At 56.8% G+C, this 27819-nt stretch overlaps 2 protein-coding genes across 2 annotated transcripts; one reads left to right on the top strand and one right to left on the bottom strand.

Moving 5' to 3' along the window:
* Positions 1 to 1388: 1388 nt before the first annotated feature.
* Positions 1389 to 24917, bottom strand: STRN4 (striatin 4). Its single transcript, XM_058822822.1, has 18 exons — positions 24709 to 24917; positions 22493 to 22596; positions 22293 to 22360; positions 20839 to 20899; positions 19318 to 19536; positions 18900 to 18950; positions 17863 to 17974; positions 16523 to 16736; positions 15593 to 15658; positions 14300 to 14423; positions 13711 to 13854; positions 13492 to 13539; positions 11605 to 11759; positions 10384 to 10602; positions 9340 to 9471; positions 7152 to 7253; positions 6304 to 6390; positions 1389 to 3929 (listed from the first exon to the last, which is right to left on the bottom strand). Exons 1-18 carry the CDS (start codon positions 24913 to 24915, stop codon positions 3760 to 3762), a joined length of 2283 nt encoding a protein of 760 aa, XP_058678805.1. The 5' UTR covers positions 24916 to 24917; the 3' UTR covers positions 1389 to 3759.
* FKRP (fukutin related protein) lies at positions 24572 to 27379 on the top strand. Its single transcript, XM_058822813.1, has 2 exons — positions 24572 to 24808; positions 25645 to 27379. Exon 2 carries the CDS (start codon positions 25804 to 25806, stop codon positions 27370 to 27372), a length of 1569 nt encoding a protein of 522 aa, XP_058678796.1. The 5' UTR covers positions 24572 to 24808; positions 25645 to 25803; the 3' UTR covers positions 27373 to 27379.
* The last annotated feature ends 440 nt before the right edge of the window (positions 27380 to 27819 follow it).

Here is a 27819-nt window from a genome sequence, read left to right as displayed (position 1 = left end):
TGTCCCCACTGAAGTCCCCATCGTGTCCCTGTCCCTGTCCCCATGCTGGTTCTTGTCCCAGTTCCTGTCCCCATTCCAGTTCTTTGTCCCCATCACGTCCCTGTCCCAGTTCCTGTCCCTGTCCCAGTTGGTGTCCCCAAGGTGTCCCCATCCCAGTTCCTGTCCCCACCATGTCCCCATCCCAGTTCCTGTCCCCACAGTGTCCCTGTCCCCATTGGTGTCCCCATCCTGGTCCCTGTCCCCATCCCAGTTGTCACAATTGAAGTTGGTGTCCCCTCGATGTCCCAGTCCCAGTCCCTGTCCCCATGGTGTCCCCACAGCGTCCCTGTCCCCATTGGTGTCCCTGTCCCCATTGGTGTCCCTATGCCAGTTGTCACAATTGAAGTTGGTGTCCCCATGGTGTCCCTGTCCCAGTTCCTGTCCCCCTGGTGGCCCCACAGTGGCCCTGTCCCCACGGTGTCCCTGTCCCAGTTTGTCGCCTTTGGTGTCCCCAACCCAGTCCCTGTCCCCACAGTGTCCCTGTCCCCACGGTGGCCCTGTCCCAGTTTGTCCCCATTGGTGTCCCTGTCCCCAATTGGTGTCCCCAACCCAGTCCCTGTCCCCACGGTGTCCCTGTCCCGGTTTGTGTCCCCGGGTGGCGTCTCTGGTGTCCTCCAATGTCATCAAGTGCCACATCCCTGTGCCCCTCCCAGTGTCCCCAGGTGTCCCTTTAATGCCCCCCAGTGCCAGCCCCCCCAATGTCCCCAGTGTCCCCAACACACGGATGGGGGGGGGGATCCCACCAGTGACAGGAAGTGACAATGGGGGAGGGATTTGGGGACAATTTGGGGACAATGGGGGAGGGATTTGGGGACAATTTGGGGACAATGGGGGGGGATTTGGGGACAATTTGGGGACAACGGAGGGGCTTTGGGGACAATAGGAGGGATTTGGGGACAATTCTGAGGAATTTGGGGACAATTTGGGGGAATTTGGGGACACTGAGAGAGGATTTGGGGACAATTTGGGGACACTGAGAGGGGATTTGGGGACAATTTGGGTACAGTGGGGGGGATTTGGGTACAACGAGGGGATTTGGGGACACTGAGGAAACGTGGGGACAATTCAGAGGAATTTGGGGACACTGAGAGGGGATTTGGGGACAATTCAAAGGAATTTGGGGCACTGAGAGGGGATTTAGGGACAATTTGGGGGGATTTGGGGACAATGGGGGGATGGTGACACTGGAAATGTCCCTTTTAGTTCCATTTTTGTCCCTTTTTTTCCCATTTTTGCCCCATTTTTGTCCCCTCCCCCCCCTTGTGGCCGCCGCAGTTTTTGCCAAAATCTTTTATTGCCGCCCCTCCCCCACCCCCAAAATCCCCCCCCAAAAAACCCCAAAACCACCAAATAAATATCCAAGAAAATTCCGTGAAAAAAGGGGAATTTCGGGCGATTCCGGGGATTTTTGGGGGGATTTGGGGAATTTTGGGGCTCCCCGGTTATCACACGGTGATAAGGCAGCGCTGGCAGCCCCCGGGGGGCGGCTCTGGGGCAATTTTAGGGGATTTGGGGGAATTTCAAAAGGAATTTGGGGGAATTTTTAGGGGATTTGGGGGAGTTTTCGGCTGTACAAAATTTACAAAGGGGGAAAAATCCCAAAAATTGGGGAAAACATAAAAAAAATTGGGGGAAAAGTCCCCAAAATTGGGGAAGGAAAAATCCCAAAAATTGGGGGGAAAGATCACAAAATTTGGAGGGGTAAATCCCAAAAGTTAGGAGAAGATCCCAAAATTTGGAGGGAAAAATTCCAAAAATTTGGGGGGGAGGAAATGGGAAATCCCAAAAATTGGGGAGGGAAAAATCCCAAAAATTAGGAGAGAAAATCCCAAAATTTGGAGGGAAAAATTCCCAAAAATTGGGGGGAAAGATCCCAAAATTTGGGGGGAAAATCCCAAAAATTAGGGGAGAAAATACCAAAATTTGGAGGGAAGAATTCCAAAAATTGGGAAGGGAAAAATTCCAAAATTGGGGAGGGAAAAAAAATCCCAAAACTTGGGGGGGAAAAATCCCAGAATTTGGGGGGAAAATCCCAAAAATTGGGGAGGGAAAAATCCCAAAACATTGGGGAGAAAAATCCCAAAAATTGGAGAGAAGATCCCAAAATTGGGTGGAAAAATCTGAAAAATTGAGGTGGGGGGAAACCCTAAAATTTGGAGGGAAAAATCCCAAAATTTGGAGGGAAAAAAAATCCACATAATTTAGGGGGAAAAAAATCCCAAAAAATGGGGGGAAAATCCTAAAAATTGGGAGGAAAATCCCAAAATTTGGAGGGGAAAAAAATTCCCAAAATTTAGGGGGAAATCCCAAAAATTGGGAAAAAAAAAAATCTCAAAAATTGGGGGGAAAAATCCTAAGAAATGGAGGGGAGAATCCCCAAAATTTGGGATTTATCCAGGGAAAAAAAATCTTAAAAATTGGGGGAAAATCCTAAATTTTGGGATTTATCTAGAAGGAAAAAAAATCCCCAAAATTTGGGATTTATTTAATGGGGGAAAATATAAAAAATTGGAGGGGAAAATCCCTCAAATTTGGGATTTAGGGAAAAAATTGTAAAAATTTGGGGGAAAAATCCCTAAAACTTGGGATTTAGACAGGGAAAAATTTTAGGGGAAAATCCCTAAAATTTGGGATTTAGGGAAAAAATTCTAAATTTTTGGGGGAAATCCCTAAAATTTGGGATTTACCTGGAGGGAAAAAAAATCCCCCAAATTTGGGATTTTTGTGATGGAGGAAAATATGAAAAAAACTGGGGGGAAAATTCCTAAAAATTGGGAAAAAAATCCCAAAAATTTGGGGGAAAAATTTCCCCAAATTTGTCCTAAATTTAAGGGGGGGGGGGGGGGGGAGGGGACAGAGCCCTTCAGCCCCTGGGGACAAGGGACAATGGCAGGTGCCACCCCAGGTGTGCCCAGGTGCCACCAAACCTGTCCAGGTGCCACCAGGTGTGCCCAAGTGCCAGCTCAGTTGTGCCCAGGTGCCACCAGGTGTGCGCAGGTGCCACCAGCACACAGAAATGACCGATGTCACCTCAGTGCCACCTCCTGTCCCCTTCCTGTGCTGTGCCCAGGTGTGCCCAGGTGTGACCTCACCTGGTCCCTGGTGCCACCAAGACACAGAGGAACGAGTGACACCACCCTGGTGCCACCTCCTGTCCTGTTCCTGGTCCGTGATGAGGTCCCCAGGTGTGCCCAGGTGTCACCTCAGGGGTGCCCAGGTGTCACCTCAGGTGTGTCACACCTGGCCTGTGGGCAGGGGGAGGTGACAGTGCCACCACAGGTGCCACCAACACACGGAGAAACCAACGGCGCCACCTCCCGATCGGTTCCTCAGGTGTGCCCAGGTGTGCCCAGGTGTGATCCTGATCTTGGGGAGGTGACAGGTGCCACCACAGGTGCCACCAGGTGCCACCAACACAGAGAGAAGCAAACAGTGCCACCTCCTGTCTTGTCCTGCCGCTGTGCCCCGGTGCCACCAGGTGTGCCCAGGTGTGCCCAGATGCCACCAGGTGTCACCGACACACTGCCACAACCTCCTGTCCTGTCCTGGCGTTGTCCCCAGGTGCCACCAGGTGTGTCCAGCTGTTCTCAGGTGTGCCCAGGTGCCACTAGGTGAGTTCCCGGCTGTCTCCAGGTGTGCCCAGGTGTGCCCAGGTGCCACCAGGCGTCCCTAGGTGTGCCCAGGTGAGTTCCCAGCTGCCCCCAGGTGTGCCCAGGTGTGTCAGACGAACACCTTGGCCAGGGCGTCGGCGCCGGCGCTGGCGCTGAGGGCGCGGCGGGGGTGGAAGGCCACGGCCAGCACGGCCTCGTGGTGCTTGCGGCGATGGGCGGGGAGCTCCTGCACACAGGTGTGGTCGGACAGGTGCCACAGGCGCAGCGAGCAGTCGTGACCTGGGGACAGAGAGAGGGACAGGTGACACAGGTGACACAGGTGACACAGGTAATCCTGCACACAGGTGTGCTCACACAGGTGCCACAGGCGCAGCGAGCAGTCGTGACCTGGGGACAGAGAGAGGGACAGGTGACACAGGTGACACAGGTGACACAGGTGACACAGGTAACTCCTGCACACAGGTGTGCTCCGACAGGTGCCACAGGCGCAGGGAGCAGTCGTGACCTGGGGACAGAGAGAGGGACAGGTGACACAGGTGACACAGGTAATCCTGCACACAGGTGTGCTCCGACAGGTGCCACAGGCGCAGGGAGCAGTCGTGACCTGGGGACAGAGAGAGGGACAGGTGACACAGGTGACACAGGTGACACAGGTAATCCTGCACACAGGTGTGCTCACACAGGTGCCACAGGCGCAGCGAGCAGTCGTGACCTGGGGACAGAGAGGGGACACAGGTGACACAGGTGACACAGGTGACACAGGTGACACAGGTGACACAGGTAACTCCTGCACACAGGTGTGGTCCGACAGGTGCCACAGGCGCAGGGAGCAGTCGTGACCTGGGGACAGAGAGGGGACAGGTGACACAGGTGACACAGGTGACACAGGTGACACAGGTAATCCTGCACACAGGTGTGCTCACACAGGTGCCACAGGCGCAGGGAGCAGTCGTGACCTGGGGACAGAGAGGGGACACAGGTGACACAGGTGACACAGGTGACACAGGTGACACAGGTAACTCCTGCACACAGGTGTGGTCGGACAGGTGCCACAGGCGCAGGGAGCAGTCGTGACCTGGGGGGGACAGAGAGAGGGACAGGTGACACAGGGGACACAGGTGACACAGGTAATCCTGCACACAGGTGTGCTCACACAGGTGCCACAGCCGCAGGGAGCAGTCGTGACCTGGGGACAGAGAGGACAGAGGGGTGACACACCTGGGGACACACCTGGGGACACACCTGGGGACACACCTGGGGACACTGGGACAGGTGACAATGACAGTGGTCACTCAGGGTCACTCATTGGTCACTCAGCACTCGGCAGTTTCTCATTGGTCACTCACTGGTCACTCATTGGTCACTCAGTCACTCATTGGTCACTCATTGGTCACTCATTGGTCACTCATTAGTCACTCAGTACTCATTGGTCACCCATTGGTCAGTGGTCACCCATTGGTTACCCATTGGTCAGTGGTCACCCATTGGTCACTCATTGGTCACTCATTGATCACCCATTAGTCACTCAGTACTCATTGGTCACTCAGTGGTCACTCATTGTCACCCATCGGTCACTCATTGGTCACTGGTCACCCATTGGTCACTCATTGGTCACTGGTCACCCATTGGTCACTCATTGGTCACTCATTGGTCACTGGTCACCCATTGGTCACTCAGTCACTCATTGGTCAGTGGTCACCCATTGGTCACTCAGCACCCATCGGTCACCCATTGGTCACCCATTGGTCAGTGGTCACTCGGGGGTCCCCCATTGGTCACTCAGTGGTCACTCAGTGGTCACTCAGTGGTCCCCCATTGGTCACTCAGTGGTCACTCAGTGGTCACTTGTTGGTCACTCAGTGGTCACCCATGGGTCACTCGGTGGTCACTCAGTGGTCAGTAGTCCCCCATTGGTCACTCAGTGGTCACTCAGTGGTCAGTGGTCACTCGGTGGTCACTCATTGGTCACTCATTGGTCACTCAGTGGTCAGTGGTCAGTGGTCACTCAGTGGTCACTCAGTGGTCACTCGGTGGTCAGCGGTCACTCGGTGGTCACTCAGTGGTCACCCATTGGTCACTCAGTGGTCACCCATTGGTCACTCAGTGGTCACTCAGTGGTCATTCGGTGGTCACTCAGTGGTCAGCGGTCACTCATTGGTCACTCAGTAGTCACTCAGTGGTCACTCAGTGGTCAGCGGTCACTCGGTGGTCACTCATTGGTCACTCAGTGGTCACTCAGTGGTCACTCGGTGGTCACTCAGGGTCACTCAGCGGTCACCCATTGGTCACTCAGTGGTCACTCAGGGTCACTCATTGGTCACTCAGTGGTCACTCAGGGTCACTCAGGGTCACTCAGCGGTCCCCATTGGTCACTCGGTGGTCAGTGGTCACCCATTGGTCACTCAGGGTCACTCAGCGGTCACTCAGGGTCACTCAGGGTCACTCAGGGTCACTCAGGGGTCCCCATTGGTCACTCAGGGTCACTCAGGGTCACTCAGGGTCACTCAGTGGTCACTCAGGGTCACTCAGCGGTCCCCATTGGTCACTCAGGGTCACTCAGGGTCACTCAGTGGTCACTCAGGGTCACTCAGCGGTCCCCATTGGTCACTCAGGGTCACTCAGGGTCACTCAGTGGTCACTCAGGGTCACTCACTGCCGGACAGCAGGAAGGCTCCGCTGGGGTCCAGGGCCAGGCAGGTGACGGCGTCCAGGTGAGCGACCATGGAGTGCACGACCTCACCTGGGGGGCGGGGACACAGAACAATCACCCTAATTAATTACCCTAATGACCACCTGACCCCAATTACACCTCATTACCCCAATTAATTACCCTAATGACCACCTGACCCCAATTACACCTCATTACCCCAATTACCCTAATGACCACCTGACCCCAATTACACCTCATTACCCTAATTAATTACCCCTAATGACCACCTGACCCCCAATTACACCTCATTACCCTAATTAATTACCCCTAATGACCCACCTGACCCCAATTACACCTAATCACCCCAATTAATTACCCTAATGACCACCTGACCCCAATTACACCTCATTACCCTAATTAATTACCCCTAATGACCCACCTGACCCCCAATTACACCTAATCACCGTAATTACCCCCTAATGACCCCACCTGACCCCCAATTACACCTAATTACCCTAATGGCCCCCTCATCACCCTAATTACCCCCAAATTATGCCCCCCCAATTACCCTAATGACCCTCTAATTACCCCAAATTACCCCCTAATTACCCTAATGGCTCCCCTCATCACCCTAATTACCCCCCTAATTACCCTAATGACCCCTAACAGCTCCAATCTATCACCCGATGGCACCCAATTACCCCAATTACTCCCTAATTATCCCCTAATGAGCGCATAGCTGCCCCCTAACGGGTAATTACTACCCTAATTACCCACTAATTGCCCTGAGCGTGCCCTACCGACCCTCGGCTGGCCGCTAATTACCCTAATTAAGCCCCGTTTCCCCTCACCCGTGCGGTTGTCCAGGTAGCGAATGGCGCCGTCGTCGCCGGCCGTGATGGTCAGCGGCTGCCAGGGGTGCGCCAGCACCTGGTTCACCTGGGCACGGCCACCTGCGGGGACACGGGGACATTGGGGACATTGGGGACACCTGGTTCACCTGGGCACGGCCACCTGCGGGGGACATCATTGGGGACATCATTGGGGACATCGGGGACATTGGGGACACCTGGTTCACCTGGGCACGGCCACCTGCGGGGACACGGGGACATTGGGGACATCGGGGACACCTGGTTCACCTGGGCACGGCCACCTGCGGGGACACGGGGACATTGGGGACAGTGGGGACATTGGGGACACCTGGTTCACCTGGGCACGGCCACCTGGGGACATCATTGGGGACATTGGGGACATCGGGGACATTGGGGACACCTGGTTCACCTGGGCACGGCCACCTGCGGGGACACGGGGACATTGGGGACATTGGGGACACCTGGTTCACCTGGGCACGGCCACCTGCGGGGGACATCATTGGGGACATCATTGGGGACATCGGGGACATTGGGGACACCTGGTTCACCTGGGCACGGCCACCTGCGGGGACACGGGGACATTGGGGACATTGGGGACACCTGGTTCACCTGGGCACGGCCACCTGCGGGGACACGGGGACATTGGGGACATCGGGGACATTGGGGACACCTGGTTCACCTGGGCACGGCCACCTGGGGACATCAGTGGGGACATTGGGGACATCGGGGACATTGGGGACACCTGGTTCACCTGGGCACGGCCACCTGGGGACATCAGTGGGGACATCATTGGGGACATTGGGGACACCTGGGGGGACATTGGGGTCACCTGAGGGGTGGGCGAGCACCTGGTTCACCTGGGCACAGCCACCTGCGGGGGACATCATTGGGGACATCATTGGGGACATTGGGGACAGTGGGGACACCTGGTTCACCTGGGCACGGCCACCTGCGGGGACACGGGGACATTGGGGACATTGGGGACATTGGGGACATTGGGGACACTCAGAGTGACCACCTGGTTCACCGGGGCACGGCCACCTGAGGACATCATTGGGGACATCATTGGGGACATTGGGGACATTGGGGACATTGGGGACACCTGGTTCACCTGGGCACGGCCACCTGAGGACAGTGGGGACAGTGGGGACATTGGGGACATTGGGGACAGTGGGGACACCTGGGGACACTCAGAGTGACCACCTGGTTCACCTGGGCACGGCCACCTGAGGGGACATCGGGGACATCGGGGACACCTGAGGGTGCGCGAGCACCTGGTTCACCTGGGCACGGCCACCTGGGGGGACATCATTGGGGACACACTGGGGACATTGGGGACACCTGGGGGCACCTGGGGACACTCAGAGTGACCACCTGGTTCACCTGGGCACGGCCACCTGGGGGGACATCATTGGGGACACACTGGGGACATTGGGGACACCTGGGGGCACCTGGGGACACTCAGAGTGACCACCTGGTTCACCTGGGCACGGCCACCTGGGGACACGGGGACATTGGGGACATTGGGGACACTCAGAGTGACCACCTGGTTCACCTGGGCACGGCCACCTGGGGACATTGGGGACATTGGGGACACCTGGGGACACTGGGGACACCTGGTTCACCTGGGCACGGCCACTTGGGGGGACATTGGGGACACGGGGACATTGGGGACATTGGGGACACCTGAGGGTGGGCGAGCACCTGGTTCACCTGGGCACGGCCACCTGGGGACATCGGGGACATGGGGGACATTGGGGACACCTGAGGGTGGGCGGCCACCTCCGGGACATTGGGGACATTGGGGACATTGGGGACACCTGGGGACACTCAGAGTGAGCACCTGGTTCACCTGGGCACGGCCACCTGCGGGGACATTGAGTGGGTTCAGGTGACCCCTGGGGACATCAGGGGGTTCAGGTGATCTCAGGTGGCCCTTGGGGACATGGGGGGGGTTCAGGTGGTGCCAGGTGACCCTTGGGGACATTCAGGGGGTTCAGGTGATCCCAGGTGGCCCTTGGGGACATCTGAGAGGGTTCAGGTGGCTCCAGGTGATCTCAGGTGACCCTTGGGGACATTCAAGGGGTTCAGGTGGCCCTTGGGGACATCGGGGGGGTTCAGGTGATCTCAGGTGGCCCTTGGGGACATTGGGGGGGGTGTCACTCACCGCCGTTTGGGGACACCAGCGTGGCCTTGGTGGCCTCGAGGTCGTAGAGGACGGTGGCACCGGAGCGGAACCCGGCCACGAGCTGGGCGGGCTGGGAGGGGACAAAGGCCACCGAGGTGGGGACACCGTGATCTGAAACAGGGACAGGTGAGACAGGTGTGACACCTGTGCAGGTGTGACACAGCTGGGGACAAAGGCCACCGACGTGGGGACACCGTGATCTGAAACAGGGACAGGTGAGGGGACAGGTGAGGGACAGGTGTGACACAAACGCCACCGAGGTGGGGACACCGTGATCTGAAACCAACAGGTGAGACAGGTGTGACACTGGGGACAGTTGTGATACAGCTGGGAGGGGACAAATGCCACCGACGTGGGGACACCGTGATCTGAAACCAACAGGTGAGAGACAGGTGTGACACTGGGGACAGGTGTGACACAGCTGGGGACAAAGGCCACCGAGGTGGGGACACCATGATCTGAAACAGGGACAGGTGAGGGACAGGTGTGACAGGTGTGACACTGGGGACAGGTGTGACACAGCTGGGAGGGGACAAATGCCACCGAGGTGGGGACACCGTGATCTGAAACCAACAGGCGAGAGACAGGTGTGACACTGAGGGACAGGTGTGACACCTGTGCAGGTGTGACACAGCTGGGGACAAAGGCCACCGAGGTGGGGACACCGTGATCTGAAACAGGAGAGGGACAGGTGAGGGACAGGTGTGACACTGGGGACAGGTGTGACACAGCTGGGAGGGGACAAAGGCCACCGGCGTGGGGACACCGTGATCTGAAACAGGGACAGGTGAGGGACAGGTGTGACAGGTGTGACACTGAGGGACAGGTGTGACACAAACGCCACCGGCGTGGGGACACCATGATCTGAAATGGACACAGGTGAGGGGACAGGTGTGTGTGACACTGGGGACAAACGCCACCGACGTGGGGACACCGTGATCTGAAATGGAGACAGGTGTGACACCCGTGCAGGTGCGTCCCCCCAGGTGTGTCCCCGGTGTCCCCAGTGTCCCCAGCGCTCACCTTTGTGCCCGTCCAGCACGCTCAGGCAGGTCCCCGCCCCGGTGGCACCGCCACCGCCGCCGTCCCCGTCGGTGTCACCGCCGCCGTCCCCGCGGGGGTCCCAGAGGCGCACGGTGCCGTCGGCCGAGCACGACGCCAGGTGACGCCCGGTGACATCGAAGGCCAGCGCCCAGACGGCGTCAGAGTGACCGTCGAGGAAGCCCCGGAGCACCCGCGGGTCTGGGGACAGCCAGGGGACAGTGAGGGGACAGCGGGGACATCAGGGGTGTTGGGGACATTGGGGACAGTGAGGGGACATTGGGGACATTGGGGACTTTGGGGACACTGGGGACATCAGGGGTGTTGGGGACATTGGGGACAGCGGGAACATTGGGGGGATTGGGGACATTGGGGACAGCGAGAGGACACTGGGGACAATGAGGGGACATTGGGGACAATGAGGGGACATTGGGGACATTGGGGGGATTGGGGACATTGGGGACAATGAGGGGACATTGGGGACAATGAGGGGACATTGGGGGATTGGGGACAGTGGGGACAGCACTGTCCCCATGTCCCCGAGTGCCACCATACCCCAATATCCCCAATATCCCTGATGTCCCCAATGTCCCCGAGTGCCACCCCAGCCCCCATGTCCCCAAGTGTCCCCAGGCGCCAGCACACCCCCAATGTCCCTGATGTCCCCAAGTGCCACCACACCCCCGGTGTCCCCGATGTCCTTGATGTCCCTGAGTGCCACCATCCCCCAATATCCCCAGGTGTCCCCAACGTCCCTGAGTGCCACCATCCCCCCAGTATCTCCAGACATCCCTGATGTCCCCAAGTGCCACCGCACCCCAGACGTCCCCAGTGTCCCCAAGTGCCACCACACGCCCAATATCCCCAGGTGTCCCCAGTGTCCCCAAATGTCCCCACGTCCCCAGGTGTCCCCAGTGTCCCCAAGTGCCACCACACCCCCGACGTCCCCAATGTCCCCAAGTGCCACCCCAGCCCCGCTGTCCCCCATGTCCCCACTGTCCCCAAGTGCCACCACACCCCAATGTCCCCGGGTGTCCCTGATGTCCCCAATGTCCTCAATGTCCCCAAGTGCCACCACACTCCAATGTCCCCAAGTGCCAGCACACCCCAATATCCCCAGGTGTCCCCAATGTCCCCGATGTCCCCAAGTGTCCCCGATGTCCCCAGGTGTCCCCGGTGTCCCCAGGTGCCACCCCCACCCACCGTAGCCATCGTAGGGGTCGCTGTCCAGCCCCGGGAGGCGCCAGCAGCGAATCCGCGCGTCCACCCCGGCGCTGCAGCACAGCCCGGTGCCACCGATGTCACCGGTGTCACCTCCCGCGTCACCCGGCGCCACCGCCACCGCCAGCACCGGGCCCCTGAGGGACAGAAATCGCACCGGGGTCACCAGTGTCACCGGTGTCACCAGTGTCACCTCCTGTGTCACCGTCACCGCCAGCACGGGGCCCCTGAGGGACAGAAATGACACGGGTGTCACCGGTGTCACCAGTGTCACCTCCCGTGTCACTGTCACAGCCAGCACGGGGCCCCTGAGGGACAGAAATCACACCGGGGTCACCAGTGTCACCAGTGTCACCGGTGTCACTGTCACCGCCAGCACGGGGCCCTGGGACAGTGACAAAGTGACAAAAAGTCCCGATACAATCACAGCCAGGTGACAATGGGGTGACAAGCAGGTGATGATGAGGGTGACACCAAGGTGACAAAGAGGTGACAAAGAACCAGAATAAAGCCACAACCATTGAGGTGACACCGAGGGTGACACTGAGATGGCACAGAGCTGACACTGAGGTGACAATAAGGCGACAATGATGTGACAACGAGGTGACACAGAGGTGACAAGGTGACAAACCAGGTGAGAAGGAGGTGACAAAGAGCTGACACTGAGGTGACCCAGATGTGACACAGAGGTGACACCGAGGTGACACCAAGGTGACAATGAGAATACACAGAGGTGACACTGAGGTGACAATGAGGTGACAAAAGTGACAAAGCACAGGAATAAAGACACAACCACCGATGTGACAATGAAGGTGACACAGAGGTGACAAGGAGGTGACAACCTAGTGACAAAGAGATGACACAGAGGTGACACTGAGGTGACAATGAGGTAACACAGGTGTGACACTGAGGTGACAAAGACGTGACAAAGTGACAAAACACAGGAATAAAGCCACAATCATTGCGGTGACAATGGAGGTGACAATGAGGTGGCAATGAGGTGACACAGAGGTGACACCGAGGTGACACCAAGGTGACAATGAGGTGACACAGAGGTGACAATGAGAATACACAGAGGTGACACCGAGGTGACAAAGAGCTGACACTGAGATGACACAGAGGTGACACTGAGGTGACAAAGTGACAAAAAACCAGAATAAAGGGACAACCACCGATGTGACAATGAAGGTGACACTGAGAACACACTGAGGTGACAATGAAGGTGACACTGAGGTGACAATGAAGGTGACAAGGCGACACTGAAGTGACGCAGATGTGACAATGAAGGTGACACTGAGGTGACAATGAAGACGATACTGGGGTGACACAGATGTGATAACAAAGGCGACACTGAGGTGACACAGATGTGACAATGAAGGTGACACTGAGAACACACAGATGTGGCAATGAAGGTGACACTGAGGTGACAATGAAGGTGACAAGGCGACACTGAGGTGACACAGACGTGACAATGAAGGTGACACTGAGGTGACACTGAGGTGACAAAGTGACAAAAAACCAGAATAAATCCACAACCACCAACGTGACAACGAAGGTGACAAGGAGATGACACTGAGAATACACAGAGGTGACAATGGGGTGACAGTGAGGTGACAGCGAGGTGACAGCGAGGTGACAATGAAGTGACAATGAGGTGACACTGAGAATACACAGAGGTGACAATGAGGTGACAGTGAGGTGACAGCGAGGTGCCAGCGAGGTGACAATGAAGTGACAATGAGGTGACACTGAGAATACACAGAGGTGACATTGAGGTGACAATGAGGTGACACTGAGGTGACACTGAGAATACACCGAGGTGACAGCGAGGTGACAATGAGGTGCCAGCGCGGTGCCAGCGTGCCCGACCTGTGCCCGCGGAAGGCGTACACCGGCTCCACGTCCAGCGCCGCGCTCCTGAGGGGACAACGGCGACAGAGCCGGTGACCGACGGTGACAAAGGGTGACAAACGGCGACATCGGCGCCGCCGCCCCCGCTGTCACCCGCCGTCACCCGCCGTCACCGCCTGTCACCCGCTGTCACCGCCTGTCACCCGCCGTCACCGCCTGTCACCGCCTGTCACGCACTTCCTGGGGACGAGCGGCTTCTGCAGGTCCCAGAGCTTGAGCGTGGCGTCCTCGGACGCCGTCACCAGCGCCGGGTGACAAGGGACAAAGGCCAGCGCCCGCACGGCGTCGTAGTGGCTGCGCAGCGTCAGGCGCGGGCTCCAGCTGCGCCGCGGGGACAGCGACGACACCTGGGGGACATGTGGGGACATTGGGACGTGGTGGCACTTGGGGACAGCTCCAGCTGCGCCGCGGGGACAGCGACGACACCTGGGGGACATGGGGACACTTGGGGACATGTGGGGACACTGGGACGTGGTGGCATTTGGGGACATTGGGACGTGGTAGCATTTGGGGACACTGGGACGTGGTGGCACTTGGGGACACTGGGATATGGTGGCACTTGGGGACGCTCTAGGGACACAGGGATGGGGCACCAGGGCTGTGGTGGCACTTGGGGACATTCAGGACAGGCAGAAGTGGCACTGGGGACATTCAGAGGTGGCTCAGGTGGCACTGGGGACACTGGGGACATTCAGAGGTGGCACTGGGGACATTCAGAGGTGGCACAGGTGGCACAGGTGGCACTGGGGACAGGCACAGGTGGCACAGGTGGCACTGGGCACGGGTGTCACTCACGTCACCGCCGTCGCTGTCGTTTGTCACCGTCAGCTCCGCCAGGTCCCCGAGGCCGTGCAGGGCCAGCGCCTCGGCCGGGGGGACACCCAGGGACCCTGGGGACAGAGGGGACGTCAGGGTGACACCCTGGGGACACCCAGGGGACAGTGGGGACAATGGGGACAGTGACACGGGGGTGGCCTGGGGGACACCCAGGGGACAGTGGGGACATCAGGGTGGCCTTGGGGACAGTGGGGACAGTGGGGACAGTGGGGACAGTGGGGACAATGACACCAGGGTGGCTTTGGGGACACCCAGGGACCCTGGGGACAGAGGGGACGTCAGGGTGACACCCTGGGGACACCCAGGGGACAGTGGGGACAATGGGGACAGTGACACGGGGGTGGCCTGGGGGACACCCAGGGGACAGTGGGGACATCAGGGTGGCCTTGGGGACAGTGGGGACAGTGGGGACAGTGGGGACAGTGGGGACAATGACACCAGGGTGGCTTTGGGGACACCCAGGGACCCTGGGGACAGAGGGGACGTCAGGGTGACACCCTGGGGACACCCAGGGGACAGTGGGGACAATGACACCGGGGTGGCCTTGGGGACACCCATGGGACAGTGGGGACAATGGGGAGATCAGGGTGGCCTTGGGGACAGAGGGGACAATGGGGACAATGACATCAAAGTGGCTTTGGGGACACCCAGGGGACAGTGGGGACAGAGGGGACGTCAGGGTGGCCTTGGGGACAGAGGGGACAGGGACACTGGGGTGGCCTTGGGGACACAGGGACCCCCCCAGGTGACACTGAGGTGACACACAAGTGACACTGAGGTGACACTGAGGTGACACACAGGTGACAGTGACACACAGGTGACACAGAGGTGACAGTGACACAGGTGACAGTGACACACAGGTGACACTGAGGTGACACACAGATGACAGTGACACACAGGTGACAGTGACACAGGTGACACAGGTGACACAGGTGACACAGATGACAGTGACACACAGGTGACAGTGACACAGGTGACACAGGTGACAGTGACACACAGGTGACAGTGACACACAGGTGACACAGGTGACACAGGTGACAGTGACACAGGTGACAGTGACACAGGTGACAGTGACACACAGGTGACAGTGACACACAGGTGACACAGGTGACACAGGTGACACAGGTGACAGTGACACACAGGTGACACAGGTGACACAGGTGACACAGGTGACAGTGACACACAGGTGACAGTGACACACAGGTGACAGACGTGCCCTCACCTTCAGGTGGCTGCGGTGGCCGCGGTGGCCCGAGGTCCCCGTCCCGCAGGTGGCACCGGGGGCTCTCTGTGACAATGGGGACAGCACATGTCCCCAAGGTGTGCCCCAGGTGTCCCCAAGGTGTGCCCCAGGTGTCCCCAAGGTGTCCCCAGGTGTCCCCAGGTGTCCCCAAGGTGTCCCCAGGTGTCCCCAGGTGTCCCTGTCCTCATCTCTGATGTCCCCAGGTGTCCCCAAATGTCCCCAAACCCACTTCTGATTGTCCCCAGGTGTTCCCCAGGTGTCTCTGATGTCCCCAAATGTCCCCAAGGTGTCCCTGTCCCCACCCCTGATGTCCCCAGATGTCCCTAAGGTGCCTCTGGTGTCCCCAAGGTGTCCCTAAGATGTCCCCAAGCTCACCCCAGGTGTCCCTGTCCTCACCCCTGATGTCCCCAAAGTGTCCCCAGACCCACCTCTGATGTCCCCAAATGTACCCAGGTGTCCCCAGGGTGTCCTTAAAGTGTCCCCAAGGTGTCCCCAGACCCACCTCTGATGTCCTCAAATGTCCCCAAGGTGTCCCCAAATGTCCCCAGGTGTCCTCACCCCAGGTGTCCCCAAGGTGTCCCCAGGTGTCCTCACCGCTGCTGTCCCCAGGTGTCCCCAGGGTGTCCCCAAGGTGTCCCCAGGTGTCCCCAGGTGTCCTCACCGCTGCTGTCCCCAGGTGTCCCCACAGGGTCCCCAGGGTGTCCCCAGGTGTCCCCAAGGTGTCCCCAGGGTGTCCCCAAGGTGTCCTCAGGGTGTCCCCAGGTGTCCCCAAGGTGTCCTCAGGGTGTCCCCAGGTGTCCCCAAGGTGTCCCCAGGGTGTCCCCAGGGTGTCCCCAAGGTGTCCCCAAATGTCCCCAGGTGTCCCCAAGGTGTCCCCAGGTGTCCCCAGGTGTCCCCAGGTGTCCTCACCGCTGCTGTCCCCAGGTGTCCCCAAGGTGTCCCCAGGTGTCCCCAGGAAGTCGAACTCCCCCAGGGCGTCCTCCGAGTCCTCCTCATCTTCATCGTCCTCCTCCTCCTCCTCGGGGACCTTGGGGACACCCTGGGGACAGCGGGGACAGCGGGGAAAGGGAAAAAACGGAGAGAAAAGGAGAAAAAAGGGATTAAATAAATAAAGGGGAAAAGGGAGAAAAAAGGGAGAAAAAGTGGAGAAAAAAGGGAGAAAAAAGGGAAAAAAGGGGGCAAAAAAAAAGAGGGAAAAAGGGATAAAAAAGGACAAAAACCAGGACAAAAAAGGACAAAAAATCCCCCAAAATTCTCTAAAAATCCCCCAAAATTCCTTAAAAATCCTCCCAAACCCCACCAAAAATCCCATCAAAATCCCCCAAATCCCCCAAAATCCCCCAAAATTCCCCAATTTCCCCAAAATTCCTTCAAAATCCTCCCACATCCTCCAAAATTTCTTAAAAATCCCCCAAAAATCCTTAAAAATCCCCCAAATCCCACCAAAAATCCCATCAAAATCCCCCAAAATTCTTGCAAAATCCCCCAAATTCCCCAAAATCCCCCAAAATTCCCCAAATTCCCCAAAATTCCTTCAAAATCCTCCCAAACCCCACCAAAAATCTCAACAAAATTCCCCAAAATTCCTTAAAAATCCCCCAAATTCCCCAAAATTCTCGAAAAATCCACCAAAATTTCTTAAAAATCCTCCCAAATCCCCCAAAATCCCCCAAAATTCCCCAAATTCCCCAAAATTCCTTCAAAATCCTCCCACATCCCCCAAAATTCCTTAAAAATCCTCCCAAATCCTCCAAAATTCCTTAAAAATCCCCCCAAACCCACCAAAAATCCTATCAAAATCCCCCAAAATTCCTTAAAAATCCCATCAAAATCCCCCAAAATTCCCCAAATCCCCCAAAATCCACCAAAATTCCCCAATTTCCCCAAAATTCCTTCAAAATCCTCCCAACTCCCCCAAAATTCCTTAAAAATCTCCCCAAACCCCACCAAAAATCCCATCAAAATCCCCCAAAATCCCTTCAAAATCCCCCAAAATTCCTTCAAAATCCCCCAAAATTCCCCGAAATTCCTTCAAAATCCTCCCAAATCCCCCAAAATCCCCCAAAATTCCCCAAATTCCCCAAAATTCCTTCAAAATCCTCCCAAACCCCACCAAAAATCCCATCAAAATCCCCCAAAATTCCTTCAAAATTCCCCAAAATTCCTTCAAAATCCTCCCAAATCCCCCAAAATTCCCCAAATCCCCCAAAATTCCCAAATTTCCCCAAATTTGGGATTTTGGGCGGGACCTTGCCCCTCCTGCGGGGGGTGGGGGAGGGGCTCTCGGGCTCCTCTTCCTCATCGCTGTCATCCTCGGGGGGGGAGGGGCTGAGCCCGGCCCGCGGCTCCTGCCCCGCGTTCCTGGGGAATCCCGAAAAAGGGAAAAAAAGGGAAAAAAAAGAAAAAAAAAGGGAAAAAATGAAATGAAAAAAAGGGAAAAAACCCCACCAAAAAAAAAAAAAAAAAAAAAAAAAAAAATTCCCCCCCAGAAACCAAAAATCTCATTAAAAACCCCCAACTTTCCCACACATAAACCCCAAAATTCCCACAAAAATCCCCAAAGTCCCACAAAAAAACCCCACTAAATTCCCACAAAAACCCAAAAATTCCCATTAACAACCACAAAATTCCCAGAAAAAAAAAAAACAAAATTCCCACAAAAAAAACCCAAAATTCCCATTGAAAACCCCAAAAATCCCATTTAAAAAACCCAAAATCCCCACAAATTAACCCCAAAATTCCCATTAAAAATCCCACCAAAAGACCCCAAAAATCCCCCCAAAAAAACCCAAAATTCCCATTAAAAAAAACCCAAATTCCCATTAAAAAAAACCTCAAAATTCCCATTAAAAAACCCCAAAAAATCCCATTAAAAACCCCACAATTCCCACAAAAAACCCCAAAAATCCCCGAAAAAATCCCCAAAATTCCCATTAAAAACCCCAAAATTCCCATTAAAAACCCAAAAATCCCATTAAAAACCCCAAAAATCCCATTAAAAAACCCCAAATCCCCACAAATTAACCCCAAAATTCCCATTAAAAATCCCACCAAAAGACCCCAAAAATCCCCCCAAAAAAACCCAAAATTCCCATTAAAAAAACCCCAAATTCCCATTAAAAAAAACCTCAAAATTCCCATTAAAAAACCCCAAAAAATCCCATTAAAAACCCCACAATTCCCACAAAAAACCCCAAAAATCCCCGAAAAAATCCCCAAAATTCCCATTAAAACCCCCAAAATTCCCACAAAAAACCCCAAAATTCCCAATTTTCCCCCTCCCCACCTCTGGATCTGCTCCTGGATCCGGCGCAGCAGCAGCGACCCCGAGCCGGGGCTGGGGGAGGGGCTGGGGGGGGCTCTGGGGGCTGGGGGGGGGCTCCCGGAACTCCCAAATAAACCCCAAAATTCCCACAAAAAACCCCAAAAATCCCACAAAGAAACCCCAAAAATCCCATTTAAAAAACCCCAAAATTCCCAAAAAAATCCCCAAAATTCCCATTAAAAAGACCCCAAAACTCCCATAAAAAACCCCAAAATTCCCATTAAAAACCCCCAAAATTCCCATAAAAAACCCCAAAATTCCCATTAAAAATCCCACCAAAAGACCCCAAAATTCCCACAAATTAACCCCAAAATTCCCATTAAAACCCCCAAAATTCCCATTAAAAAACCCCAAAATTCCCAATTTTCCCCCTCCCCACCTCTGGATCTGCTCCTGGATCCGGCGCAGCAGCAGCGACCCCGAGCCGGGGCTGGGGGAGGGGCTGGGGGGGCTCTGGGGGCTGGGGGGGGCTCCCGGAACTCCCGGAATTCCCGCGGAAAGTTCCGGAATCCCGGGGGGGCTCCGGCCCAGCAGCGCCCGCAGCCGCCGCGAGCGCATGGCCAGGACGGCGTCGCTGTAGCCCAGCTCCTCCAGGTACCTGCGGGGAGAAAATCCAGAAAAAATGGGATTTTTGTGAGGGGAAAATGTGGGAAATATCCACAAAAATCCTGGGAAAAATTCCACAAAAATCCCTGCAGAAATCGTGGAAAAAATCCTGGGAAATCCGGCAAAAATCCCATAAAAATCCTACAAAAATATCGGAAAAAATCCTGGGGAAATCCTGAAAATATTCCCACAAAAGTCTCCGTTAAAATTCTGGAAAAATCCCACAAAAATGCTGGGAAAATCCTGGAAAAATCCCACAGAAAATCCCAGAAAAATCCCCTAAAAAATCCCCAAATTTGGGATTTTGGGAGCGGCCAGGACCTCGTGGCCAGGACGGCGTCGCTGTAGCCCAGCTCCTCCAGGTACCTGCGGGGGAAATCCAGAAAAAATGGGATTTTTGTGAGGGGAAAATGTGGGAAAATTTCCACAAAAATCCTGGGAAAAAATTCCACAAAAATCCCTACAGAAATCGTGGAAAAAATCCTGGAAAAATCCCTGAAAATCCTGGAAAAATCCCACAAACATCCGGGAAAAAATTCCACCAAAAATCCTGGAAAAATCCCTACAAAAATCCTGGAAAAATCCTGCAAAGGTTCCCACAAAAATCCCTGGAAAAATCCTGGGAAAAATCCCAGAAAAAATCCCCACCAAAATCCTGGGGAAAATCCCCTCAAAAATGCTGGGAAAATTCCCACAAAATTGTGGAAAAAATCGTGGAAAAAGTCCTGGAAAATCCTGCAAAAATCCCATAAAAATCCTACAAAATATCGGAAAAAATCCTGGGGAAATCCTAAAAATATTCCCACAAAAGTCGCCGTTAAAATTCTGGAAAAATCCCACAAAAATCTTGGAAAATTTCCCAGAAAAACCCTGGAAAAATCCCCACAAAAATCCTGGAAAAAAATCCCACAAAATTCCTGGAGAAAATCCTTTCAAAAATCCTGGGAAAAAATTCCACAAAAATCCTGGGAAAATCCTGCAAACATTCGCATAAAAATCCCTCCAATAATCTTGGAAAAATCCCACAAAAATCCCCAAAATCCTGAAAATTTCCCACAAAAATCCTGGAAAAATCCTGCAAAAATTCCACAAAAATCCCTCCAAAAATCCTGAAAATTTTCCACAAAAATCCTGGAAAAATCCTGCAAAAATCTCACAAAAATCCCCCAAAATTGCTCCCAAAAATCTCAAAAATTGCCCCAAAAACCCCAAACCCTCCCTGACCCCAAATCTGCCCCAAAAATCCCCAAAAACCCCAAAAAAGCCCAAAAATCCCCAAATTTCGGTCACTCACTGGCGCAGGAGCTGCCGCCCCTCCTTGCAGGCTCCCTGCAGCTCCACGGGGCCGTTGGACACTGGGGGGAAATGGGGGAGAGAAACCCCAAAATAGCCCCAAAATATCCCCAAAACATCCCCAAAACATCCTAAAAATATCCCCAAAATATCCCCAAAACATCCCCAAAAATAACCCAAAGCCAGCCCAAAAAACCCCAAAAATAACCCCAAAAAATTCCCAAAACCACCCCAAAAACACCCCAAAAATAACCCCAAAATAACCCCAAAGATACCCCAGAAATAACAGAAAAATACCCCCAAAAATAACCTAAAACCCCAAAAATACCCCAAAACCAGCCCAAAAATAACCCCAAAAACATCCCAAAACCACCCCAAAAATAACCCCAAAATAATCCAAAACCAGCCCCAAAAACCCCACAAATCAACCCCAAAACCACCCCAAAAGCCAACCCAGAAACCCCAAAAATACCCCAAAAAAACCCAAAATAACCCCAAAATTACCCCAAAAATTCAACCCCAAAATCCCCCAAAATCCCCCCAAACCAGCCCAAAAATACCCCAAAATCCGCCCCAAAATAACCCCGAACCAGCCCAAAAATACCCCAAAAATTCAACCCCAAAATCCCCCAAATACACCCCAAAATCCCCCAAAACCAGCCCAAAAATAACCCAAAACCGACTCAAAAATATCCCAAAACTTCCTGAAAAGCCCCCCAGAAATATCCCACAAAATCACCCTAAATTAATCAAAAACCAGCCGAGAAAAACCCCAAAATCCACCCCAAAACCAGCCCAGAAACACTCCCAAAAAACCCAAAAAAACCCCCAAAAACCCCCCAAAAGAACACCCAAAAATTCCAAAAATCCCCGCAAAACCCCCCTAAAAAACCCAAAAATCCTCCCAAAAAAACCCCAGAACAGCCCAAAATCCCCCCAAAAAAACCCCAAAACCCCCCAAAAACCCCAAATCCCCCCCAAAAGATCACTGAAAAAAATCCAAAAATCCCCCCAAAACCCCCCTAAAAAAACCAAAAATCCTCCCCAAAAATCACCAGAACAGCCCAAAATTCCCCCCCAAAAAACCCCAAAACCCCCCCAAAACCCCAAAACCCCCAAAAATCACCCAAAAAAATCCAAAGATTCCCCCAAAACCCCCATAAAAAAACCCAAAAATCCTCCCAAAAAAAACCCAGAACAGCCCAAAATCCCCCAAACCCCCCCTAAAAAACCCCAAAAAACCCCAAAAGCCCCCAAAAAAATGCCCAAAAAATCCAAAGATCCCCACAAAACCCCCCTAAAAAAACCCAAAAATCCTCCCAAAAAAACCCCAGAACAGCCCAAAATCCCCCAAACCCCCCCTAAAAAAACCCCAAAAATCCCCAACCCCCAAATTTCCCCCCAAAAACCCCAAAAAACCTCAAATTCTCCCCAAACCCCAACTGTGGCTCTCACCCGGCTCCTCCGGGCGCTTCTCCCCCGGCGCCGCCTCCGTCCCAAACTTCAGCTTGTGGTACTTGGACCTGGGGGATTTGGGGTTCGGGGGAGTTTTGGGGTGATTTTGGGTGAGTTTGGGGTTTTTTAGGATTTCTGGGTGATTTTAAAGATTTTTTTAGGATTTCTGGGGGTTTTTTTTAGAGTTTTTTTTGCCTCACCTCTCCTGCTTGAGGGCGAACTCCAACATTCGGATCCTCCGCACCAGGTCCAGCTTGAGGCTCTCCTGGCCCTGGCGCTCGCCCTGCAGGAACGCCACCTGCGCCTTGGGGACATTGGGGACATCAGGGGGACATTGGGGACATTGGGGACATTGGGGACATTGGGGACACTCAGGTCCCTGGGGCTCTCCTGGCCCTGGCGCTCGCCCTGCAGGAACAGCACCTGCGCCTTGGGGACATTGGGGACATCAGGGGGACATGGGGGACATTGGGGACATCAGGGGGTGACAGGGACATGGGGGACATTGGGGACATTGGGGACACTGGGGACATCAGGGGGTGACAGGGACATTGGGGACATTGGGGACACCCAAGGGGTGACAGGGAGGTCACCCAGTGCCCATCCCAGTACCCTCCCAGTATCCATCCCAGTGCCATCCCAGTGTCCCCAGTGCCCATCCCAGTGTCCCCAGTGCCATCCCAGTGTCCCCAGTGCCCATCCCAGTGTCCCCAGTGCCATCCCAGTGTCCCCAGTGCCCATCCCAGTGTCCCCAGTGCCATCCCAGTGTCCCCAGTGCCCATCCCAGTACCCTCCCAGTATCCATCCCAGTGCCAGCCCAGTGTTCCCAGTGCCCACCCCAGTGTTCCCAGTGCCATCCCAATATCCCCAGCGCCCATCCCAATATCCCCAGTACCATCCCAGTATCCCCAGTGTTCCCAGTACCATCCCAATATCCCCAGTGCCATCTCAGTACCCATCCCAGTGCCCATCCCCAGCGCTCTCTCAGTGTAATCCCGGTATCCCCGGCGCCATCTCCAACACCCATCCCAGTATCCCTGGTGCCCATCCCAGTATCCCCAGTGCCCATCCCAGTGTCCCCAGTGCCCATCCCAGTGTTCCCAGTGCCATCCCAGTATCCCCGGTGCCCATCCCAGTGTTCCCAGTGCCATCCCAGTATCCCCGGTGCCCATCCCAGTATCCCCGGTGTCCCCAGCCCCACTCCCAGTGCCCATCCCAGCGTTCCCAGTGCCCATCCCAGTGTTCCCAGTGCCATCCCAGTATCCCCAGTGCCCATCCCAGTATCCCCAGTACCATCCCAGTATTGCCGGTGCCCATCCCAGTATCCCTGGTGTCCCCAGCCCCACTCACAGTGCCATCCCAGTATCCCCGGTGCCCATCCCAGTATCCCCGGTGCCCATCCCAGTATCGCCGGTGTCCCCAGCCCCACTTCCAGTACCATCCCAGTATCCCCAGTGCCATCCCAGTATCCCCGGTGCCCGTCCCAGTATCCCCGGTGCCCGTCCCAGTGTCCCCGGTGTCCCCAGCCCCACTCCCAGTACCCCCCAGTATCCCCAGTACCCCCCAGTATCCCCGGTGCCCATCCCAGTATCCCCGGTGTCCCCAGCCCCACTCACAGTGCCATCCCAGTATCCCCGGTGCCCATCCCAGTATCCTCGGTGCCCATCCCAGTGTCCCCAGTGCCCATCCCAGTATCCCCGGTGCCCATCCCAGTGTCCCCAGTGCCATCCCAGTATCCCCGGTACCATCCCAGTATCCCCGGTACCATCCCAGTATTCCCAGTACCCATCCCAATCCCCCCGGTACCCTCCCAGTATCGCCAGTGCCCATCCCAGTGTCCCCAGTACCCCCCCAGTATCCCCGGTACCCATCCCAATGCCCCCGGTACCCTCCCAGTACCCCCCCAGTATCCCCGGTGCCCATCCCAGTATCCCCGGTGCCCATCCCAGTGTTCCCAGTACCCCCCCAGTATCCCCGGTGCCCATCCCAGTATCCCCGGTGCCCATCCCAGTGTCCCCAGTACCCCCCCAGTATCCCCGGTGCCCATCCCAGTATCCCCGGTGCCCATCCCAGTGTCCCCAGTACCCCCCCAGTATCCCCGGTGCCCATCCCAGTATCCCCGGTGCCCATCCCAGTGTCCCCAGTACCCCCCCAGTATCCCCGGTGCCCATCCCAATGCCCCCGGTACCCTCCCAGTACCCCCCCAGTATCCCCAGCACCGCTCCCGGTGCCTCCCCCGCCCCCTCCCGGTGTCCCCACCCCCTCCCCGCCGCCCCGGCCGCCATTTCCTCCCAAGATGGCGCCAGCAGCGGCCGCCCCACCCCGGTGACCCCCGGTATCCCCCGGTATCCCCCGGTGTCCCCTCGGTGTCCCCTCCGCGTCCCTCCCCTCATGAGGGCAGCGCCGCCGCCATTACCTGCAGCTCGGCCCTCTCCGCTTCCCAGCGCCCTTTCTCCGCCTCGAACCGCGCCCACTCGTGCTGGATGAAGTGCAGGATGCCCGGCAGGCTGAGGCCGGTTCGTGCCGCGGGCTCGGGACCCGGAGCGGGGCCGGGAGCGGGGCCGGGAACGGGACCGGGGGGCGGAGGTTGGGCCCGGACCGGCGGAGGCCGCTCGGCCGCCATGGCGGCTGCCACAAAGGGAGCCACGGGTGGCAGCGGCTTCCTGCCACAAAGGGAGCCGAAAGGGGGCGGGGAAACGGGCGTGGCCTCCATTGCAAGGGGCGTGGTCATGGTGAAGGGGCGTGGCCAAAGGAGGCCTTGTTGCCGTGGCAACGGGGTGGCTGTGAGGGAATTTTGGGATTTTTTGGGGAATCTTTGGGTTTTTTTGTGGGGTCAGAGGGGATTTTGGGGGGTTTTAGGGTTTTTCCGGGGGTTTTTGGGGGGTTAGAGGAGGTTTTTGGGGGGTTTGCATTTTTTGGGGGGACCTTTGGGGGGGTTATAGGAGACTTTTTGGGGGTTTATAGAGAATTTTTGGACGATTTTTGGGTTTTTTGGGGGATCTTTGAAAGGTTAGAGGGGATTTTGGGGGATTCTGAGGGTTTTAGGAGCCTATAGAGAATTTTGGGGGCTTATTGAGGATTTTTGGGTTTATTTGAGGCGTCTTTTTAAGGCTAGAGGGGATTTTGGGCAGTTTAGGACATTTTTCGGGGTGGTCATTGGGGATTTACAGAGAATTTTGGGGATTTTAGGGTTCTTTGGGATATTAGAAGGGATTTTGGAGTGTTTAGGATTTTTCGGGGTGTGTTTAGGAGATCAGAGACTATTTTTGGAAGTTTTGGGGCGGAGTTTAATTATGGAGAATTAATTAATAAATTAATTAAGAACCCCTTATTAACATTCCTGTGTTCACAGCGCCACCGCGTGGTCACCGCTGGTATTGCAGCCACCAAAGAACCGACCGCAACAACGCCTCCAAATTAACGAATTATTAACAAACCGATCACCCAAGTAACTAACGAACAGCCCAATTAACTAATTAACAACCTAACCACTGAGTTGTTAACCCCCACCATGAGAATCACCCCCTGCCAGGCCGCCCTGGCCGCCGCCATCGCCCTCAACCTCCTGCTGCTCCTCTGCTCCCGCCTGGCGCCCGGCGCGTCCCCCCGGTGCCACCACCCCCGGCGCGGCGCCGTCCCCGACGGCGTCCCCGGTGTCACCGTCATCCTCCGCGACTTCGACGGCCCCGACCACGACGTGGCGGCCACCGCCCGCTCCTTCGCCGCCCTGCCCGGCGTCCCCGTGCTGGTGGCGGCCGAGGTGTCGCCGTACCCGCCGGTGCCGCTCCCGGCCGGCGCGGCCGTGCTGTCCCTGCGGCCGCAGCCGCACCGGCCGCCCCCGCGGCCCGAGCTGGCCGTGCGGACGCGCCACGTGGCTTTGGTGCCCGACGGCGCCCGCGCCGTGCCCGGCTTGCTGAGGCGCATGAGGGACGCCCTGGAAGCCGCCTCGGATGGCACCGTCAGGGCGGTGGCGGCGGCCGTGGGGACGCGGCGGCCGCGGTGTTTGAGCTTGGAGGTGGACGTCAAAGCGTGGACGGCGCGCTACGGCCACGCTGAGCGCCAGGGCGACCAGAAGGGCGACCAGAAGAGTGACCGGCACGGTGACCGGCACGGTGACCAGCACGGTGACCTCTGCGGCGCTCTGGACGGCGCCCCGGTCGTTCTCCTCCTCCGCACCCGCGACCTCTTCTCGCTGTCCTTCCCTCTGTCCCGCCCCGTCGTCACCTCCCTGTCCCTCCAGGCCGCCGCGCGGGGGTGGCGCCTCCTCCTCCTCCCCGCCGCCTTCCCCTCGGCCCCGCGGCCGCCGCCGTCCCCTCACGCCCTCTGGCGAGCCCGCAGCGCTTCGGACGCGCGGCGCCGGGCGCTGCTGGAGGAGCTGGGGGTGAAGCTGGAGGTGCTGCCCGACGGCTCGCGGCGCTGGCACGGCTGCGCCAAGGACACGCCGCGCTGCTTCGGCACCGTGCGCGGGCAGACCCCCGAGTACCTCGTGGCGGGGCGCTGGACGCCGCCGTGCTGCCTGCGGGCCCTGCGCGCCACCGCCCGCCACGTGCTGGCGCAGCTGGAGGCGGCGGGCGTGCGGCACTGGCTGGAGGGCGGCTCGCTGCTGGGCGCCGTGCGCCTCGGGGACCTCATCCCCTGGGACTACGACGTGGACGTGGGGCTGTACCGCGAGGACGTGCCCAAGTGCCGCTGGCTGGCGCGGGTGGCGGCCTCGGGGGCGCCCGTGGAGGACCCCGAGGGCTTCGTGTGGGAGAAGGCGGCCGAGGGCGAATTCTTCCGGGTGCACTTCAGCCGCGCCAACCGCCTGCACGTGGACCTGTGGCCGTTCTACGCGCGGCCCGGCACGGGCACCATGACCAAGGACGCGTGGCTGGGCCACCCGCAGGACGTGGAGTTCCCCGAGCGCTTCCTGGTGCCCCTGGGCACGGTGCCCTTCGCCGGCGTGCTGGCACGGGCGCCCAACGAGCCCCGCGCCTTCCTGGAGCTCAAATTCGGGCCCGGCGCCATCGAGAACCCCGAGTACCCCAACCCCGCGCTCAGGAGGCTGGCGCAGGACCTGGGCAATAAAACCGAGCAGTGACACCTGGCAGTGTGCCCTGTGCCACCCTCGGGGTCCCTGTGCCACCCTTGGGGTCCCTGTGCCACCCTCCGGGTCCCTGTGCCACCCCTGGGGTCACTGTGCCACCCTCCAGGTCCCTGTGCCACCCCTGGGGTCACTGTGCCACCGAGTACCCCAACGCCGCGCTCAGGAGGCTGGCGCAGGACCTGGGCAATAAAACTGAGCAGTGACACCTGTGCCACTCTGTGTGCCACCCTCGGGGTCCCTGTGCCACCTTTGGGGTCCCTGTGCCACCCTCGGGGTCCCTGTGCCACCCTCGGGGTCACGGTGCCATCCTCGGGGTCCCTGTGCCACCATAGGGGTCCCAATGTCACCTCTGGGGTCCCTGTGCCACCCTCGGGGTCCCTGTGCCACCGAGAACGTCAACCCCGCGCTCAGGAGGCTGGCACAGGACCTGGGCAATAAAAC

The sequence above is a fragment of the Ammospiza caudacuta genome, chromosome 35 (genome assembly GCF_027887145.1).
Source record: "Ammospiza caudacuta isolate bAmmCau1 chromosome 35, bAmmCau1.pri, whole genome shotgun sequence".
Taxonomy (NCBI): Eukaryota; Metazoa; Chordata; class Aves; order Passeriformes; family Passerellidae; genus Ammospiza; species Ammospiza caudacuta.
This window is presented reverse-complemented; position numbering and strand designations above follow the sequence as displayed.

What these genes read in the sequence shown, in the direction of transcription:
- STRN4 (XM_058822822.1), bottom strand. Translation starts at nt 24,915, where the DNA reads ATGGCGGCCGAGCGGCCTCCGCCGGTCCGGGCCCAACCTCCGCCCCCC. An exon ending in ACCCGTGCCCAGTGCCACCT is followed by an intron (nt 13,855 to 14,299) that starts GTGCCACCTGTG and finishes CCCGCGGCGCAG; the next exon opens with CTGGAGCCCGCGCCTGACGC. An exon ending in TACGCCTTCCGCGGGCACAG is followed by an intron (nt 11,760 to 13,491) that starts GTCGGGCACGCT and finishes TCTGTCCCTCAG; the next exon opens with GGGCCCGGTGCTGGCGGTGG.
- FKRP (XM_058822813.1), top strand. Translation starts at nt 25,804, where the DNA reads ATGAGAATCACCCCCTGCCAGGCCGCCCTGGCCGCCGCCATCGCCCTC.